The sequence below is a fragment of the Miscanthus floridulus genome, chromosome 17, assembly GCF_019320115.1.
Source record: "Miscanthus floridulus cultivar M001 chromosome 17, ASM1932011v1, whole genome shotgun sequence".
Lineage (NCBI taxonomy): Eukaryota > Viridiplantae > Streptophyta > Magnoliopsida > Poales > Poaceae > Miscanthus > Miscanthus floridulus.
The window spans coordinates 96228295-96246046 of record NC_089596.1 but is presented as its reverse complement, the minus strand read 5'-3'; the positions used below and the strand labels follow the sequence as shown (position 1 = coordinate 96246046).

The 17752-nt window shown below is 45.5% G+C and overlaps 2 protein-coding genes across 5 annotated transcripts; one reads left to right on the top strand and one right to left on the bottom strand.

The window, feature by feature from the left end:
* Window positions 1–1067: 1067 nt before the first annotated feature.
* LOC136516950 (ras-related protein Rab7-like) lies at window positions 1068–8825 on the bottom strand. 3 transcript variants are annotated; one of them, XR_010774155.1, is made up of 7 exons: window positions 8657–8825; window positions 8498–8524; window positions 8154–8253; window positions 7895–8041; window positions 1843–1923; window positions 1622–1789; window positions 1068–1383 (listed from the first exon to the last, which is right to left on the bottom strand). XR_010774155.1 is itself a non-coding variant. In XM_066510455.1 (7 exons), the coding sequence occupies exons 1-7, from the start codon at window positions 8710–8712 to the stop codon at window positions 1320–1322; spliced, it is 621 nt and encodes a 206-aa protein (XP_066366552.1). In that variant the 5' UTR covers window positions 8713–8817; the 3' UTR covers window positions 1068–1319. The 3 variants fall into 3 exon arrangements, 2 of the variants coding, with proteins under 2 accessions (XP_066366552.1, XP_066366551.1); XM_066510455.1 differs by having other exon boundaries at window positions 1622–1767; window positions 8657–8817; XM_066510454.1 differs by having other exon boundaries at window positions 1622–1923; window positions 8657–8822.
* A 1117-nt stretch (window positions 8826–9942) lies between these two features.
* Window positions 9943–16606, top strand: LOC136516359 (delta-1-pyrroline-5-carboxylate dehydrogenase 12A1, mitochondrial). Of its 2 annotated transcripts, XM_066509741.1 has the most exons (15): window positions 9943–10143; window positions 10437–10516; window positions 10742–10845; window positions 11194–11261; window positions 11654–11711; window positions 11908–12021; window positions 12293–12376; window positions 12864–13082; window positions 13595–13726; window positions 13820–13909; window positions 14333–14422; window positions 14805–15014; window positions 15629–15739; window positions 15907–15986; window positions 16090–16606. In XM_066509741.1, exons 1-15 carry the CDS (start codon window positions 10073–10075, stop codon window positions 16226–16228), a joined length of 1650 nt encoding a protein of 549 aa, XP_066365838.1. In that variant the 5' UTR covers window positions 9943–10072; the 3' UTR covers window positions 16229–16606. The 2 variants fall into 2 exon arrangements, with proteins under 2 accessions (XP_066365838.1, XP_066365839.1); XM_066509742.1 differs by lacking the exons at window positions 9943–10143; window positions 10437–10516 and having other exon boundaries at window positions 11641–11711.
* Window positions 16607–17752: the final 1146 nt, after the last annotated feature.

Genomic DNA, 17752 nt, shown 5'->3' with positions numbered 1-17752 from the left:
CAAACTATATAAGGCGGGCAGTGACCCCCTCCAAAATCATGGCATATCATACGATAACTAATATAAACCAACAGACCAGAGGAGTAGGGTATTACGTTATACTGACGGCCTGAACCTGTGTAACTCGTGTGTCTTTATTATCTTTTTGTTCCTGATCTCACGCTTCTCTACCGATCAATCTATCTTCGTGAGATACTCCTCGGAGGACTGCCGACGATATTCTGTCGACAGTCAGGTTTCGCTATCAAAGATTGCAGTGTACTAGTGTGCTTTCTGGCCAGTGGCCACACTGACCAGGGTGCTTGAATTGATCAACGTTTCATGCAGCAAGCCCTGCTCTGAATAGTCCGAACTCTGAACCATCACGTGTGACATCGTGTGCCACGTGCACACTCCGACAGTACAGCGAAGAGATGAATTCAACAAATTCCAGCGAATTTGTCCTTTTCGAATACTTGGCAGCTTTGGCGTTACTATTTCAACGTCTGGCCATTTGTCTTTTTCCGAAAATATTTGTACAGATAACGGGAAATATATGACATGTGTTCATAGTACTTTCGAGAACAAATCCAGCGATATCTTTCTCCCGTTACTTAACTGAATGTTTAAGCAAGCATTCTTAGTAAAAGTTTGACTAGCGAAAGCCGAAGCTGCAGCGAGGAGTCGAGGACCATATCCAAAAAACAAAATACACACTTTCAACGAAGTAATATACACTTAGAGGAACGTCTAGAAAGAGCAAAATAGAAGGATCTTTAACAATGAGCTTCAAACGACGCAAATAGGTCGCTGCTAAAGTTGGGATGATTTAGCGTTGAGAAGGACATTTACTTGGGTTTTGTAAAGGCCATGTGTTTTGGGGCGTATTTTGGCTCTTGGGCTCTCTGTGCCCCTTTGCTTTGGCAGGCCGGGGAGCCTGTCATGTGCCATTTTAAAACTCCTGTAATTAACTCTATTTGCTTTCTTCTTGATTAAAAGGTTACAATTGTGTTAAAAAATTATTACCAAACAGAAGTCTGTAGTTTACATGTATCTGCTGCAGCAGCATAGTTGCATCAGGAATCAGCAGGTAGAAAAGCCACAGATCACAACTGATAAGGAGTTCCATCACTACACGTGTCTTTACCCAGAAGTATTGAGAGCAGGCGCAAGCAGAGCTTGCAACACACCCCCATCTGTGTTCTAGGTATCAGACGATTAACACAGCCACTGATGCTATAATTGCAATTAAGAATGGCTACATAAGCTTGTTAAACTGCCAGGTATGTGAGCTTATTGTATACAGTAACAGCCACATAGTTCCAGGAAATGGCTAACTCCTAACAAGCACATCCGCTTGTCTGTTCAGTATCCGGGACTTGTTCTGCAACTGTCTTGAAGTAACTGGGGACACAAATGAACAAATAACAAACGCATATGATTAGAATTGCAAATCAATCTGGGAGTTGCCAGAATCTGGCAGCCTGAACCCTCCTACATCTTTGAAAGTTTTTTTTTTGCTCTTTTTTCAATAAAAAAATAGTAAACGCATTTTGGTAGAACTTCAGCAAGGCCAAAAGCCAGAAAAAAACATGGATTGAACGTTGTATCCGAACAAGAAACTGAAGACGCTTTTACTTACATGTCTTTGTCATGCTCGTGCTCCAAAGCGAGCTTGGCAATGCATAGAAAAGCAGTGTCAACATTGTGGTCCTCCTTTGCAGAGGTTTCGAAGTATGGAATATCGCCCTTGGAGGCACACCATTCCCTCGCTTTCTTCTCTGGAACCTGTGGGAAGGCAGCAAAGAGACTGCGGAGTATTTCGAATCTATATAAGAAAGTTTGCACATTCAGGAAACTAACCATTCTTTTGCTTCCACCATCTAAATCAATCTTGTTCCCCACCAAAATGAATGGAAAATGTTGAGGATCTGATGGGCTAGCCTAGAAGGGAAGAAAATGGCGAATCCTTCAGTTAGAGTACTCAGATCATGCAATACGCATACAACTGTACTTGGCAACGAAACCAAAACGTAGAGAGGTTCTGCCAGTTTATATACTGCATAGATTGTTGGGATAAATGTTCTTGTTAGCCCACAGGATCAACATCTCAGGTGAGTCGATCACTCATCAGTCTTGGCGAGCACCCGCTAGTGTTGTCGAACACCCACTAGCTAAGCCGACCACGAACAAGCGTTGTCCGTCTCCACACGCTATGGCTAGAGGTTGAAGAAGAAGAAGACAGAGCATACACACACAGTACAAGACACCAGCGTTGGTCGAAGCCCTATATGAAAGATGATAAATCTGAACTCTCTTTACTGAGTTGCCGTGGTAGTCTATTTATACAACTCTATCCATCTAGTCCTAGTACAACGCACATGCTGTAACAGTAACTAGATAACATACAAGACTGACTTTGCGCCGGCCTCTGCATGTGGCTACAGTGCTGCAGGTGAACCGTTCAGCGCCTGCACATGCAGCGGCTACAGTATCACAGCAGGGAGCCTTTTCAACGCCGTCTTCCCCTTGTTGTGTGTTCACACAAGGAAGCACTAGTTTATTCTAACAATTCTTCCGCTAAACCTACTGCTATCCCTTATACTCCCTCCATGTTAATCATCTCCTTCAGCTCCGTGAGTCGAAGACGTTCGAGCGGCTTGGTGAGGACGTCCGCGAGTTGCCGACCAGTTTCGATGAACTCGATGACGATCTGTCCTCCATCGACACAATCCCTAAGGAAGTGGAACTTCACGTCGATATGTTTGCTCCGATCGTGTAGAACCGGATTCTTCGCGAGGGCGATGACGGGCTGGTTGTCCACCATCAGTACTGGTGGGTGAGTTTCCACGCCGGTCAGCTCGCCCAGTAGCCGGCATAGCCATACAACTTGGCACGCCGCTGTGGCCGCTGCTACGTACTCTGCTTCGCACGTAGACAACGCCACCACCTTCTGTTTCAGTGACAACCATGAAATTAGAGCCGACCCGAGGAACACGAGCACGCCAGAGGTGCTCCGTCGTCCATCGATGTCCCCCACCATGTCTGCATCGTTGAACACAGTGAGCTGCAGCCTACTCCCACCGGTCTTGGAAAAGATAATCCCTTGATCTACCGTTCCCTTGATGTAGCGCAGTAGCCACTTCACCGTAGTCCAGTGATCCTATCTGGGATCCTCCATGAAGCAACTGACGTAGCCCACGACGAATACAATGTCTGACCTCGTGTGGACTAGGTAGCGTAGACCGCCGACGATGCTCCGGTAGAGTGTTGCATCCACCTTCGTCGTGGTGCTAACCTTCATCAGCTTTAGCCGCTCCTCCATCGGAGTCACACATGGCTTGCACTCAGTCATGCTGCTCCGCTCCAACAGCTTGGAGGCATACGCGCTCTAACCGAGCATGAGTTCCTCCTTCCCCTGTCTCACCTTGATGCCGAGGTAGTAGGAGAGTGCGCCGAGATCGCTCATTCGAAAATGAGCTGCCATCTCACGCTTGAAGCTATTGATGTCCTCCGTGCGAGCGCCGGTGACAATTAAGTCAATCACATACACGTCCATGACGAGCTCCTCCTTCCCCTGTCGCTGCGTGTAGAGCGCGTGCTCGGTTGCGCACCGCTGAAACCCAAGCTCGCCCAGCATGGCGTCAAGCTTGGCGTTCCATGCTCGTGGGGCCTGCCACAGCCCGTAGAGCGCCTTACGTAGTCGGAGCACCCTATGCTCCTCTCCCTAGACGGCGAAACCTAGAGGTTGCCTGACGAAGACTGTCTCCGCCAGCTCACCATTTAGGAAGGCCGATTCAACGTCCAAGTGATGGACGCGTCAGTCCTTTGCTGCTGCCAAGGCTAGTAGCAAACGGACCGACTCCATGCGCGCTACTAGCGCAAAGACCTCTTCAAACTCTATGCCCTCATGCTGAACAAAGCCTCGGGCAATAAGGCACGCCTTGTGTTTGACAATGACGCCGAGCTCGTCTCGCTTGACCTTGTACACTCACTTCAGGCTGATCGGACGATATCCTAGAGGTGGATCGACGAGCTGCCATGTCTCGTTTTCCTCGACCACCTTCATCTCCTCCAGCATCGCCCGTCGTCAGTTTCCGTCGCGCTCGGCCAGCGTGAACATGGGTGGTTCCTCTGCACTGATGAGCAGCAGCTCTGCGTCATTAAGCAGCCGACCAGCCAGTCCTAAGGGTCCTGTGCCACCGACGATGTTGTCCAGCCTGTGGAACCGCACCTCCTCACCTTCGTGGAAGGCATCCACGAACTCAGTGATGTCACTTGGAGGTGAGGCAAACTCGATCGACGTCGATGGAGTTCCCTGTTTCGCCGGAGTGCTCGACACAGCACCTGGAGTGCTCGGCACCCTAGTTGTAGTGCTTGGCACTACTTCTAAACAGCTCGTCGCTACTCCTGCAGTGCTTGGCCCCACTATAGGAGTGCTCAACCTCAGTCTTAGAGTGGTTGGCACCACTGTAAGACGTTTTGGCTCCACTACGGGAGTGCTCGATACCCGTCATGGAGTGGTCACCACTCCTGACGTGCTCGGCATCCCTCCAGGAGTGCTCGACACTCCTCTCTGAGTGCTCGGCATCCCTCCTGAAGTGCTCGGCACTGCCCCAGAAGTGCTCGGCACTCCTCCCGGAGTGCTCGACACCTCTTCCCTAGCATCTCCACCCCATGGATGACCAAGTGCTCGACGACGAAGGTGCTGGTGAAGCCGCCAGCTTCCCCTGTGCTCGGCCTGCTCCAGTCCCAAGTCGCCTTCTCGTCGAACACGACGTTGCATGAGACAAGCACCTTGTCTCTGCGTGGGTCATAGAGCCAGTACACCTTGGTAACCTCTGCGTAGCCTAAGAACATCATGGGTGTGCTCCTGTCCTCTAGCTTGGTGAGGTTTGGCTTCATCTTCCTGACGTGGCTGATGCAGCCGGATGTTCGGAGGAAGGACATGCTCGGCTTGCGCCCATACCAAGCTTTGAACAACATCTCGCCCTTCAGGGCTTTGGTCGGAGCGCGGTTGAGGATGAACACCGTCGTGGTCACCGCCTCCCCCAGAACCTTGCCGGCATGCCTTTGGCCTTCATCATGGATCGGGCCATACCGACCACCGTCTGGTTCCGTCGCTCCACCACGCCATTCTACTATGGCGTGTACGTAGAGAACTCCACCAAAGTGAATTCACCGCCACAATCAATTCTCGGCACGTGTAGCTTCTTGCCGCTCTCGGCCTCCGCGCGCATCTTGAACTTCTTGATCGTTGCCGCCACTTCGTCCTTGCTCGTCAGGAGTTGCAGCCACATGTAGCGACGACAATCATCCACGAGCAGGAGGAAGTACTGCCGACCACCGTTTGTAGCTAGCACGATAGGCCCACATAGGTCACCGTGGATAAGCTCGAGAGCGTCCTTCGCGCGATACTTGGCTGTCTTTGGGAATTGTAGCCTCCTCTGCTTCCTGGCCAGACAACTGTCACATAGCTCGCCTCCGTGCTTGATGTGGCTTAGCCCTTGGACCATTTTCTCCAGCCGACCAAGCGCGTCGAAGCTGAGATGTCTAAACCGGGCATGCCACATCCATGGTTCCTCGGTGTGCCTTGCCGCCAGGCACACCGCCTGCTCTACCTTTAGGTCGAGTAGATACAACTGGTTTAAGGACCTCTTCACCTTGGCGAGAAGTCGCTGCTCCTGGTCCCTGATCCTAAGGACTCCGTCCTGGATCAGTACCTCGCTACCGCGCTCATCCAGCTGACCAATGCTGATGATGCTGTAACGTAGCTACGGGATGTAATATACATCCATTAGCGCGCAGTGCTTCTTGTTCTGACACCTGAAGATGATGGTGTTGTGCCCTCATATACCCACCCTTGAGCTGTCACCAAACTTCACCGTACCGGTAACATCGTCGTCGAGCTCAGAGAAGGATGCCTTAGAGCCCGTCATGTGGTAGCTGGCACCAGAGTCCAGATACCAACGCTGCTCCTGGTCGGCGCCCACACGTCCGAGGTGGACTTGGGCGCGTGGTTCGTCAAGGTTGACAGTCTTCAAGGCCTTTCCAGGTCCTTCCACCGTCGTCGCCTCTTCCTTCTCCTCGGTCTCGACGTCGTGCAGTGCACAGAACGTCGCCATCAGGATAGTGGCCTCATCCCCATCATCAGCTTGCGCCAGATGAGCTTCAGCCTTCTTCTTCTGCTTGCGATTTGGACACTCTCGTGCCCAATGGCCATCTTCCCACAGCGTCGACAGGCGTTGGGGTCGACCTGCTTCTTCTTCTCCGAAGAAGTCTTGCTGTGGCGCTTGCCATCGCCACCGCGGCTGGAGAAGGCTGTCTTCCTGGAGTCCCTCCGAGCAGCCCACTCCTCTTCCATCAACAGCAGTTTGCCAGCGTCCTTTGTTGCTGTCGCCTGCTCCAAGCGCTTGTCCACCACTCGTAGACAGTCTGTCACATCCTCAATGGTGAGGGTGGACAAGTCCAACATCGTCTCTATGGAAAGAACGATCTGTATGTATTTTGTCGGCACGGAGTGGAGGTACTTGGAGACCGTCTCCTCTTCGTTGATGGTGACGTCATGGCTCTTCAGCTTGCTGATGAGCGTCTGCAGGCGGAGGGAGAAGTCCTCGACCATTTCACCATCCTTGAACTTGAGGTTGACGTACTCCTGCTTTAGAAGCTGGACTGTCGCCTTCTTTGCGCTGTCGGAACCGACGCGTATCGCCGCAATAGCCTCCCACGCCGCTCTAGCCGAGCTCTTCACCCTCAACGGCTCCCTGTACTCCGCTAGTATAACAGTGAGGATAGCCCCCAACGCTGATATGTCATCTTCTTCATTGTCGGTGCCCTTGTCAATAATATTCTAGAGCCGTCGGACTCTGAGCTTGACCTTCATGGTCACCGACCACTCTTCATTGTTGGTGCGAGTCAGTGTCGGCCAACTAGTACCGCTGACCTCTCGCACCGTGCGAACAACGACCTCCGGTCGTGGCTGGGCAGCCACTGCTGTCGTCCATCTCTGAACTGCCCGTCATCACCAGCGGTTAGTCTGTCGACGACGCTTGTACGGCTCCGATACCACTTGTTAGCCTATAGGATCACCGGCTCAGGTGGTTCGACCACTCACCAGTCTTGTCGAGCATCCGCTAGTGTTGTCGAGCACTTGCTAGCTAAGCCGACCACGAACAAGCGTTGTCCGTCCCCACACGCTATGGCTAGAGGTTGAAGAAGAGGGAGAACAGAGCATACACACACAATACAAGATACCAGCGTTGGCCGAAGCCTTGTATGGGAGATGACAAATCTAAACTCTCTTTACTGAGTTGCCGTGGTAGTCTATTTATACAACTCTATCCATCTAGTCTTAGTACAGCACACATGCTGTAACAGTAACTAGATAACATACAGGGCTGACTCTGTGTCGGCCTCTGCATGTGGCTACAGTGCTACAGGTGAGCCGTTCAGCACCTGCACCCGCAGCGGCTACAGTATCACAGCAGGGAGCCTTTTCGGCGTCGTCTTTTTCTTGCTGTGTGTTCACACAAGGAAGCAGTAGTTTATTCTAACAGTTCTAACATGTTTAGTTTATTTTCTTTTGATTTTGGAGGTAAAAAATGAAGTCTATGCAAACTATGATGAACTTGTTGTAGATGACTATACGTCTATACCGATCATCTTAACACTATCTGTTTGTGTTTTATACTCAACCTCATAAGTAGCTGCTATTGTAAACAGACATCCAGAAAGATACATACTTGTGGGAGATGTGATCACAGTTCACAACGCACCAAACTATTGGCTAATGCTAAATTTTTTATATTTGTTACTATATCTGAATCTGAGTATCTGAAACGAAGAAGGCAGCACGAAGATATGCAGCTCTCCGACAACAAAAAATAAAAGGGGGGGGGGGGGGGGGGGGGCTTACTTGATTGAGGAACTCATCATGCCAGGTATTTAGTGTATTAAAGCTTCTCTTAGCATTGACATCATAAACTAGCACACAGCAATCGGCACCCCTGTAGAACGCTACGCCAAGGCTCTGGAACCTCTCCTGCCCCGCCGTGTCCCATATCTGCATAGCATAACACAATGACGACGGACGACCGCCGCATGGTCCGTTTCCTCTTGGTGTCCGGCGTGCAAGAATGAATTAACCGAAATCATATTTAGACCAAGAGGATCACCTGCAAGGTGACAAGCCTGTCGCCGATGAGGACCTCCTTGGTGAGGAAATCGGCACCGATCGTCGCCTTGTACTGCTGGCTGAACTTCTTGCTCACGTATCTAGTCATTGTCAAGCAAATCTAAGCATCTCCCAGTACGGCGAATACCTTGAAGGCATACTTTCATGAGTGAAGCATAAATATCAATCATACTCCACTACGCAGTTGTCCAAACAATGGACATTTCACTGTATGATACAGATACAGCTTTGCACCAACAGATCAACTGACCGGATGAAAGCAAAGGGAAGACAAACAACAGTTTAACTAAAATTGTTATGAACGTGAGCAAAGATGAAGGATACTGGTTCATCAGCGACGTCTTGCCGACCCTGCACTCGCCAAACCAATTCACCAATCAATGAGAAGCCGACGTTAAGCAAACCGGGACCGAGCGCCAGCAGGAACAGGCAGAAAAGAAATGGAGGAAGGGCGAGAATTAAGCGAAGGTGAAACGCGCTGACCCGCTGTCGCCGAGGACGATGACCTTGAGGAGCGTCCGCCTCCGCAACGACTCCATGGGGTGGGCGGGCCGCGGGCGAGGCGATGGGTGTGGCGGCGACTGGGCGATCACCCTCGTCACACCTTGTATCACGAGGCGCACGGGAAACGAGGGGGAGAAAGGAAGGAGAGCGTTGGAAAGAAAGCTGTGAGACTGAGACCGTGGGCGACATTTGATCTGGGGCTCTTCCGGTCTCCCGTCTCCGGCACGTCGGTAACTGATGCACGGGCGTGACCGACGAGCTTTTTGGAGAAAGAAAAGGCGCGCCGAAAGAAAATGGAAGGAAAATATACTCAAAGTTCAACAAAATTGGGCCGCTGCCTCAATTTACACCCATGGGCCAAATCTGGCAGTGTACCTAGGAGTGGGCCGCCGAAACCATTTGAGTTGAGCGCAAGGCCCAAATAGGAAGACAGGCCGCGGCAGAAGCCGGCAGGAAAAAAGTCACTTGATTCTAAAAAAAAAGTCACTTTTTTTTGTCTTCCTGAGATTAATTATCAGCTTAGTTTGCGGTTTCTTTCTCAATTGCAAATCAAACATTCTGGTTCCTTTAAGTCCGCCATATATCAAAACCACCCACATATCAGCGCCACGTAACGAGAAAACCATTTTTTTTTAAGAGTAACGAGAAAACCATTTTAAGAGGTTAGGAGAGTGTGAACATCTAATTTTGCAGTTTATAGAAAGGAATGACTTATTAGATGATAGTTTAGTGAGTCAAAAATTACTTTTTTCATGACAGTAAGTAGGGATACTATAAATAAAGAAGATAAATTTGTTCAAGTCTTGTTTAGATTGCAAGTTTTTTCACTCTCTCTCCGTCACATCAAATCTTTAGACACATACATGGAGTATTAAATGTAGATAAAAAAAATAACTAATTACACAGTTTGATTATAAATTACGAGACGAATCTTTTGAGCCTAGTTAGACCATGATTGGACAATAATTGTCAAATACAAACGAAAATGTTACAGTGCCAAATACTCATTTCTAACATAATGTAAACAAGGGCCTCACTAGCGGGCCAAATTCAAATTGAACGGAATAAAATCGAAATGGGACAGGCAGACAGAGACAGTCAGGCGTGCACATGGAAGGATAAGGTGAGTTGTCCATCCATCCTGGGTCAGATCGTTCGGGATCCGCGCGCAATCCAATCACCCCACGCGCGGCACCTCGATGCCGATGGCGTCTCACGCGGGGCCCACATCGCAGCCGCCGTGGAAAGTTAAAAGCGCCCGCTGGGATACACGACAGAGCACGACTGCACGAGGAGAGGCTCCGTCGGAGTGCAGAGTGCAGAGAGCGGACGCAACAGCCCACTCCCCAGCGATCGAAGTGAGCAGCGCAGTGAAGCCAGGCGCCCTCGCCGCCGATGAGCCGCCTCCTCTCCCGGCGGCACCTTGCCGCCGTCCGTCGATCCGCACCCCTCGCGTGCGTGTCCAGGTGATCCCGCCTCTCGCCCCGCTCCTTTTTTTTTTCTTGCCCCGCGATCTGTTGCGCGTGCAAATGGAGGTGCCGTTGCGACGTTGCGCGATCTGATGCGAGTTGGGGGAATCGCACTGATGGGCAATGCGTACTGTGTAGTGGCGATAGCTGATAGGGTTCCGTGCCCTGTCAGGGTTGTTAGTTGTTGGGGGAATCAGGGGAGCCGTGCGTGTGGTTACTACTCGATGCCGCACTAGGTGTGGATGATAAGTTCACTTAGGCCTGCGGCTGATTGTTCCGGTGATTTGCAGGTGGCTGCACACGCCGTCATTTGCGACGGTGTCTCCGCAAGAGGTTTCAGGTTCCAGCCCCGCGGAAGTGCGGAATTTTGGTAAGGACTCTGCTTGTGGTTTTTTAGTCTTCGAAATCAATGCTTATGTTCTCTTCCTGAGTCAAGAAGCGATTACCATGGAAATGGAACCATATGACTGTTCACCAGGCTACATGCGTGTGTTCCCACTTCTCACTCAAGAAAATGCAAATCTCAACAACATTTAGATGCACAGCAATGCAAATCTAGCCTCGAGTTGTTTCTGTCTCAACAACAGTGGTTCAGTGCAGGGAAGCTGGACAGCATCTGCTAACTGGAACTGGATAGTTGATCCCTTGAACGGTGACCAATTCATCAAAGTTGCTGAGGTTCAGGGAACAGAAATAAAGGTATGCTTAGGGATAATTCTCTTATATTGCCCATTTGTGTTCATGAAAAAGTTGAAAACATAATCCAAGTACATTTAATCTTTTCAACTTCCCTCAACTTTAACAAAAAAACAGCTGTACCTTTGTTATATATAACTGGATTTTTCACCTGCCTCTTATTTTGGCAAGGATATGTAACTTCATCATACCACTATGAAACAGCTAAGATAGAACATTGAGAAGTTGTATTTAAAGTTGTTTGATATTTTCATATTGCTATTTGAGGATAGAGATGTTGTTTGTCGAGATCTTGTGTCAAGTATGTTCTCATACAATGTGTGATGTCTTTTCTCTTTTTTCCTTGTATAGCCATTTGTGGAGAGTTTATCTAAATGCCCAAAGCATGGACTTCACAACCCACTTAAAGCTCCAGAGAGGTGTGTTTGGCTATCTTCTGTTTTGAACTGTATTTCAGGGCTAACTTATTTTGGCTTGCCAAAAGGAGCAATCTAACGTGACAGTTTATTAAGCCCACTGATATGCCCTCTGTCCTCTGAATCTCTCATTAATATTACCATTTTCGAAGTTGATTGTTACTCTTTGCTTGATCATTGAAGTTTATGCTATGCTACAAATAATCTCTTGCCATGATGTCCCTAGATCTCTGACATGTGTTCCAACATCCTAATAGAAAAATTATACCGACACATAGTTTTGTAACATCATAAATTCACAATTTTGGTAGATTTTACTTTTCACGTCTCCAATTTTTAAATCATTATTTATCATAACATTATTGCTCTTTTCTTTAAAAAGCTCTAATGTGCAGGTACCTCATGTATGGAGATATATCTGCAAAAGCTGCGCATATGCTGGGCCAACCTGCAGTATGCCATCTTGTCCTATTGATACTAAAATTATTTATCTATCTTTTATCCTTGTAAATATTCTCCAAATGATACTAGTATGATTGGATTGATCTGCCTTGTGAAATACTTTACACTGCAAAATAAGTCATGTTGAGAAGAGACACAGTTATTAATTTAGTTTTATGGCTCATTGTCGTCAAAATGCTCAATGCAGGTCTCAGATTTCTTTGCTAAACTTATCCAGAGGGTATCTCCAAAGAGCTACCAACAAGCTCTTGCAGAAGTTCAAGTTTCTCAAAAGTTTTTGGAAAACTTTTGTGGAGATCAGGTATTTCAGCCTCTGTTTGCTTCCTTTTTTTACATATAAGATTTCTTCATTTGCATGATGACAAAATCTGTCATGCGTAATAATCTATCCATTACTGTTGATCTCATGTAATGTTTTTTTTACAACATAGTTGTAATGTGTTGAGGGCATGCAGATATCAAAATGGTCTAGTCTGAACTGTGCAGATTGGAAGAAGATACTCCAGTTCGTAGATTCAAAGAGTTTCACTTATCTTCTCATTACTCAATATTCTCTTTGTTTGGTGTAACAGGTGCGCTTTCTAGCAAGGTCATTTGCTGTACCTGGCAACCATCTTGGACAAAGAAGTAATGGCTACCGTTGGCCATATGGCCCAGTAAGTGTTCTTAACAGCCTCTTCTGGCAAAAACAAATAAGTTTTTGAAATTTCTTGGACTCCTTTTTGTCTCTAGTCTTTAGAGCACATAAAAAAACCCAGGTGAAATAACCTAATTATTATGAATAATTTTCTAGAGGATCAAGTTAATTTTCATGGATCGAATATTGTAAGTGATAAGTCCTTGTTCCTTTTGAGTTATATTTCAGTTTAAGTTTCAAGATGTACCTTTTCATCTCTTGGGGTGGGGCATGTCTTTAAACAAAATTTGTAGTACTGGTTAGCTGGAGTTGAAGAAAACTTTTACTATGCTAGTCAAATTGGCTGTTGCCATGTCTGTATTGCTGAGTGAATCAGTGTTGACACATTGGAGTGAAGTCTACATGCTAGCTGATGAGATCTATCTTATGCTGTATAACACGAACATTTGTATTTCTTTTATTCAAATTTATGATATGTTAAGCTAATAGATCTAGAATTTGTGCAGGTTGCAATTATCACACCATTCAATTTTCCGTTGGAGATTCCCTTACTACAAGTAATGGGAGCGCTATACATGGGAAATAAACCAGTACTCAAGGTTGACAGCAAGGTTAGCATTGTGATGGAACAAATGATTAGGTTGCTTCATGATTGTGGATTGCCAGCGGAGGATATGGATTTCATAAATTCTGATGGTGTCACAATGAACCAGCTTCTGTTAGAGGTATGAATGGTTATTCTATGATGGTACAAGTTATAACAAGATAGAGTAACTAGATAAGGCAATACACATTTTTCAGCGGGGTCAAGGAAGTTACTTTGGATCACAGACTTGATTGTTTCAAATTTTGTACATTTGTTCTTGGTTTGTTTATTTACTGTTATGTTCTGTGACAAACTAGTTCCATGTTTGAAACATGTGCCTGTTTCTTTGTTTTAACATTTTAGTTTAAGAATTAAAGAGTTGTTCATCTCATTGATAATCACCAATATGGTGTGCTTCAATCAATTCAGTTAACATTTTATTTCTTGGTCTGCGATACTTCTTTAGGGGAAGTATGTGGCACATAACATTGTCTTTTTTTTTTTTTTTGATAAGATGGCACATAACGTTGTGTTCTGCAATTGAGGTTTTAAAGAAATTAACACAGAAGAATGTGCTATCTGCCAGTTTATATTCATTCAGTGCTTTTATGTGGAAGTTCTCATGCTTGAATTTTTTGTGAAATCATGTAGGCTTATCCGAAAATGACCCTTTTCACTGGGAGCTCACGGGTAGCAGAGAAATTGGCTGCTGATTTGAAAGGCCGAGTCAAATTGGAGGATGCTGGTTTTGATTGGAAAATTCTTGGTCCAGATGTTCAAGAGGTCTAAGCCATATTTCTATTCAATGTCTAAAAATCATATATTCACAATCAGAATTATGACTTGACTGGATTTCTGTAATTTATGACCAAACAGGTTGATTATGTTGCATGGGTTTGCGATCAGGATGCTTATGCTTGTAGTGGTCAGAAATGCTCTGCTCAGTCTGTTCTATTCATGCACAAGGTAAAGACTGCCAAATGTGCCTCACTTTGCTAATTATCTAGGACTGTTGTTGTGGACTGTGTTCATCGTTGATGAAGCATATAATGTTCTTGGTTGGTTGATCTATGACTTGTGGTCGGTCCTTTGGTGCTTTATTGTCTGGTAACTTGGTCAATGCTAGGGTTACTACCTCTCTAATCATATTGGTCTAAAAGTTTTGGGTCGTTATGTATCTTCTCAAGAGGATTAAAAAAGAAAAGAAAAGGCATCAACAGCTGGGACTGGGAGCGGGTGACAGTTATTGTGGATGCATGTGCTATTGTAGGTTAATGAACTTCGGAAGCTATTTATGATCTTACAATGCCCTTTGGCATATTTTAAATTGCAATCAAAGTACTCTGCTTCTTGTTCTTTATTTGTTGTATAATTTGCTTCCACTTGCAGAATTGGTCTTCTAGTGGTCTGCTTGAGAACATGAAGAAACTTTCTGAAAGAAGGAAGCTTGAAGATTTAACAATTGGTCCAGTCCTTACAGTAAGTGGACAATTCTGGATTGTAATCACAAATTGTTCTTTGTAACTAAAATGGTGTGGTGTCATTTTGGGAACAAATAGTAGTTAAAAACTTAATCAAGCAATAAATGGAATCAGGTAATAATATTTTTTCCTGTTATTTTAATAGATGTGAGGATCCAGACAGGTAGTGTGTAAGAGAAGGCAAAGGAAATTGTCTTTGCACAGTACAGGTTTTCATGTAAAAGGTCAAATATGTGTGGAGAAAAAAAAAGAGCATGTAGCTATTCATCACTATTTTTGTTGTCTCAACTGTTTATATGGTTAGAACTGGATTAGCGGTATAAACAATTTTTCTGTTTCTTCTTAGAATTAATTAATATCATGGATCTTTTCTGATCCAGGTTACTACAGAAGCCATGATAGAGCACATGAACAACCTTCTCAAAATACCAGGATCGAAGGTTCTGTTTGGTGGTGAACCATTGGCGAATCACTCAATTCCCAAAATTTATGGTGCCATGAAGCCTACTGCTGTATTTGTTCCTCTAGAAGAAATTCTAAAAAGTGGGAACTTCGAGCTTGTGACAAAGGAGATATTTGGTCCATTCCAGGTAATAGACCCTGGATGTAATTATCTTACCATAATGAAAAATAGTACAATAATGCTTGATAATCCTGGCATTCCTGACACTAGTACTGCCAACCTCTTCCAAAAGCGTATATAATTATATATTAAAGAAGGATCTGTGATAACAGAATATAATTGTTCTTGGATATGGATTACAAATCTGCATTCTATTTTTAGAGTTAATTCATGGCTTTATTTTGTTCTAAGCAGTAAGATGCAATGATGCATAGAACTTTAGAAAAACGAAATTAATTGATGCCTGGCATTCGTATGACACTAATATCAATCCAGTATAGCAATTATTAACCCCTTCCTGAAGCATCTACCTGAGATGGAAAATGTCCACGACTACAGAAAAAGGCATAGTTGAACTGCAACATGTACCTGTAGTTTTTTCCTACATTCATTCAAAGCTGCATGCATATTTTTTAAACCAGCCTTTGTTGTCGTCCTTATCACCCGTACTGACAGATGCTTTGTCAGGAGTTAACTAGTACATGTTTCTATGGCGCTGATTTATTCTATTATTATAGGGCATTCTTAAGTTTAATGTTTTTATAGTTATATAAACTGACCTATTCTGATTTCATAATCCAGGTAGTTACAGAATACTCTAAGGATCAGCTTGAATTGGTCTTAGAAGCCTGTGAAAGGATGAATGCGCATCTGACGGCTGCAGTAGTCTCAAACGATCCACTATTCCTGCAGGCAAGTTGGTTCTGCAAGTTGGTTTAACTCCGCATTTCTCACATGGAACTAGTTTGATAAGTTAGGATTTCTTCAGCATACTCTCAGGATCCTCCAAAAGCATCGTTGTCAGTAACCAAACACTTGAATGATTTCAGAACGTTTTCCTTGTCTTGGTTTATTTTCAGGATGTACTTGGGAGATCTGTTAACGGGACCACGTATGCCGGAATTCGAGCGAGGACCACTGGCGCTCCACAGAACCACTGGTAAGCCAAGACCCAAAACCAACTTGACATGTACGGTTAGTAGGTTACAAGTATATACATGAATTATGGCAACGTAACATTTCCATCCCACTGTAAAATCCAGGTTTGGCCCGTCTGGTGATCCGCGAGGCGCTGGCATTGGAACTCCGGAAGCCATCAAACTTGTTTGGTCCTGCCACAGGGAGATCATATATGACATCGGTCCCGTGCCCAAGAGCTGGGCGCTTCCTTCCGCGACTTGATTGACGAGGAGAGACCATTCCATTTCATGGGGAATAAAAGGGGAAGAGAAGAGAAGCTGGCAGGGCCGGAGTCGTCAGGAACCGAGAGCGAGTGGCCTTGAATGAATAATATAACCTGCATTTCTAGGCATTCTCTGCACCCTCAACCTCAATAAAACACAATAAATGGGTCTTATAGCCTGATGTACCAATGTTCGTTCCCCATGGTTGGATTGGATTAGTTACAAACAACATGCATGCACTGGTGGACTTCCTCGAAAGTGCTCTGATTGCATCGTCAGCGGACAATCCGTCTGTTCGCAGCTGCGCTGGGTCCTCGCTTCTTAGTTCTTCAACTGAAGCACATTGTTCTATATATGCTAGTGCTGATTATATGTAGTTCTCGTCTTCTCGATATATTGGAACCAGTTAGCCGCCGGGGCTAGTACGTGGTGATTATATATAGTTCTCGATATATATTGTGACCAGTTAGCCGCCGGGGCAAAGGAAGCGTGAACCCGCCATACCTCGTACCAAACATCGACAGAGCCACACAAACCCTCCAATATATACCTCGTACCAATCATCGTCAGAGCCACGAGTCCAAACATACAACTTGAACTAGCTCTAGCTCCAACGCATAGCCACGTCAGCGGCGAATCTAGGATTTTGTTTAAGGGTATGCTGTCTAAAAATTTTCATATATAATTCGGTAAATCTATTCTAGTAATTCGATAATAATTATAAAATTGACAACATGATTCGGTATATATGGACTAAATAACATAATAAGGCTTCAATTCATGGATTAAGTTCAAATCATCCCCTAAGTATAGTATAAATAGTTCAAAAGCCATATCGATAATTGAAATAAGGCATAAAAGAGAACCGAAGACTTACAATGCTATTCTTGTGACTATTTTATTCGACGTTTTTGAAGAGACATAAATGTATTGATTATATCATCTTCATCAACTTCAAATAAAATACCCTGCTCAATCAATGACGGATCTGCCACTGGGGCTGGGGGGGGGGGGGGCTCAAGCCCCCCTACCGTGGCCGCGCCTGTGAAGCCCCCCTCAACCCCCTAAAGAATTTTTGGACAGTGGGCTGACAATGGAGGAAGGAAAGGAAGGGCTGGAGACCTGAAACACCCGAGAGGTCGACGGAGGTTGAAGACGATGCATCGGGTGTTTCTCCATCTATTTGTTCCCCCACCCAAATAGGCCCAGTAAGGTAGTAACATCAATAGGGCAAGTGGGCCGTGGGCCTTTCTTCTTTCCCCGTTTGTCGTTTTCAATTGTATTTTTTTACTTCTTATGAAATATGATGTACTTTCAATTGTTTATCAAAGTTATCGTGTTATAAAGTACTTAAAACTGCTATATGTTAGTTATGTATGGGACATAATTGAGTTATAAGTTGGTCTTTCTCTCTTCAGTCCAACCCCCTCTATATATTTTTTCTGGATCCACCACTGCGCTCAATCAAGATGACTAGACGACAATCATCAAAAAGACTATCTCTCATCTTATTTCTTAACTT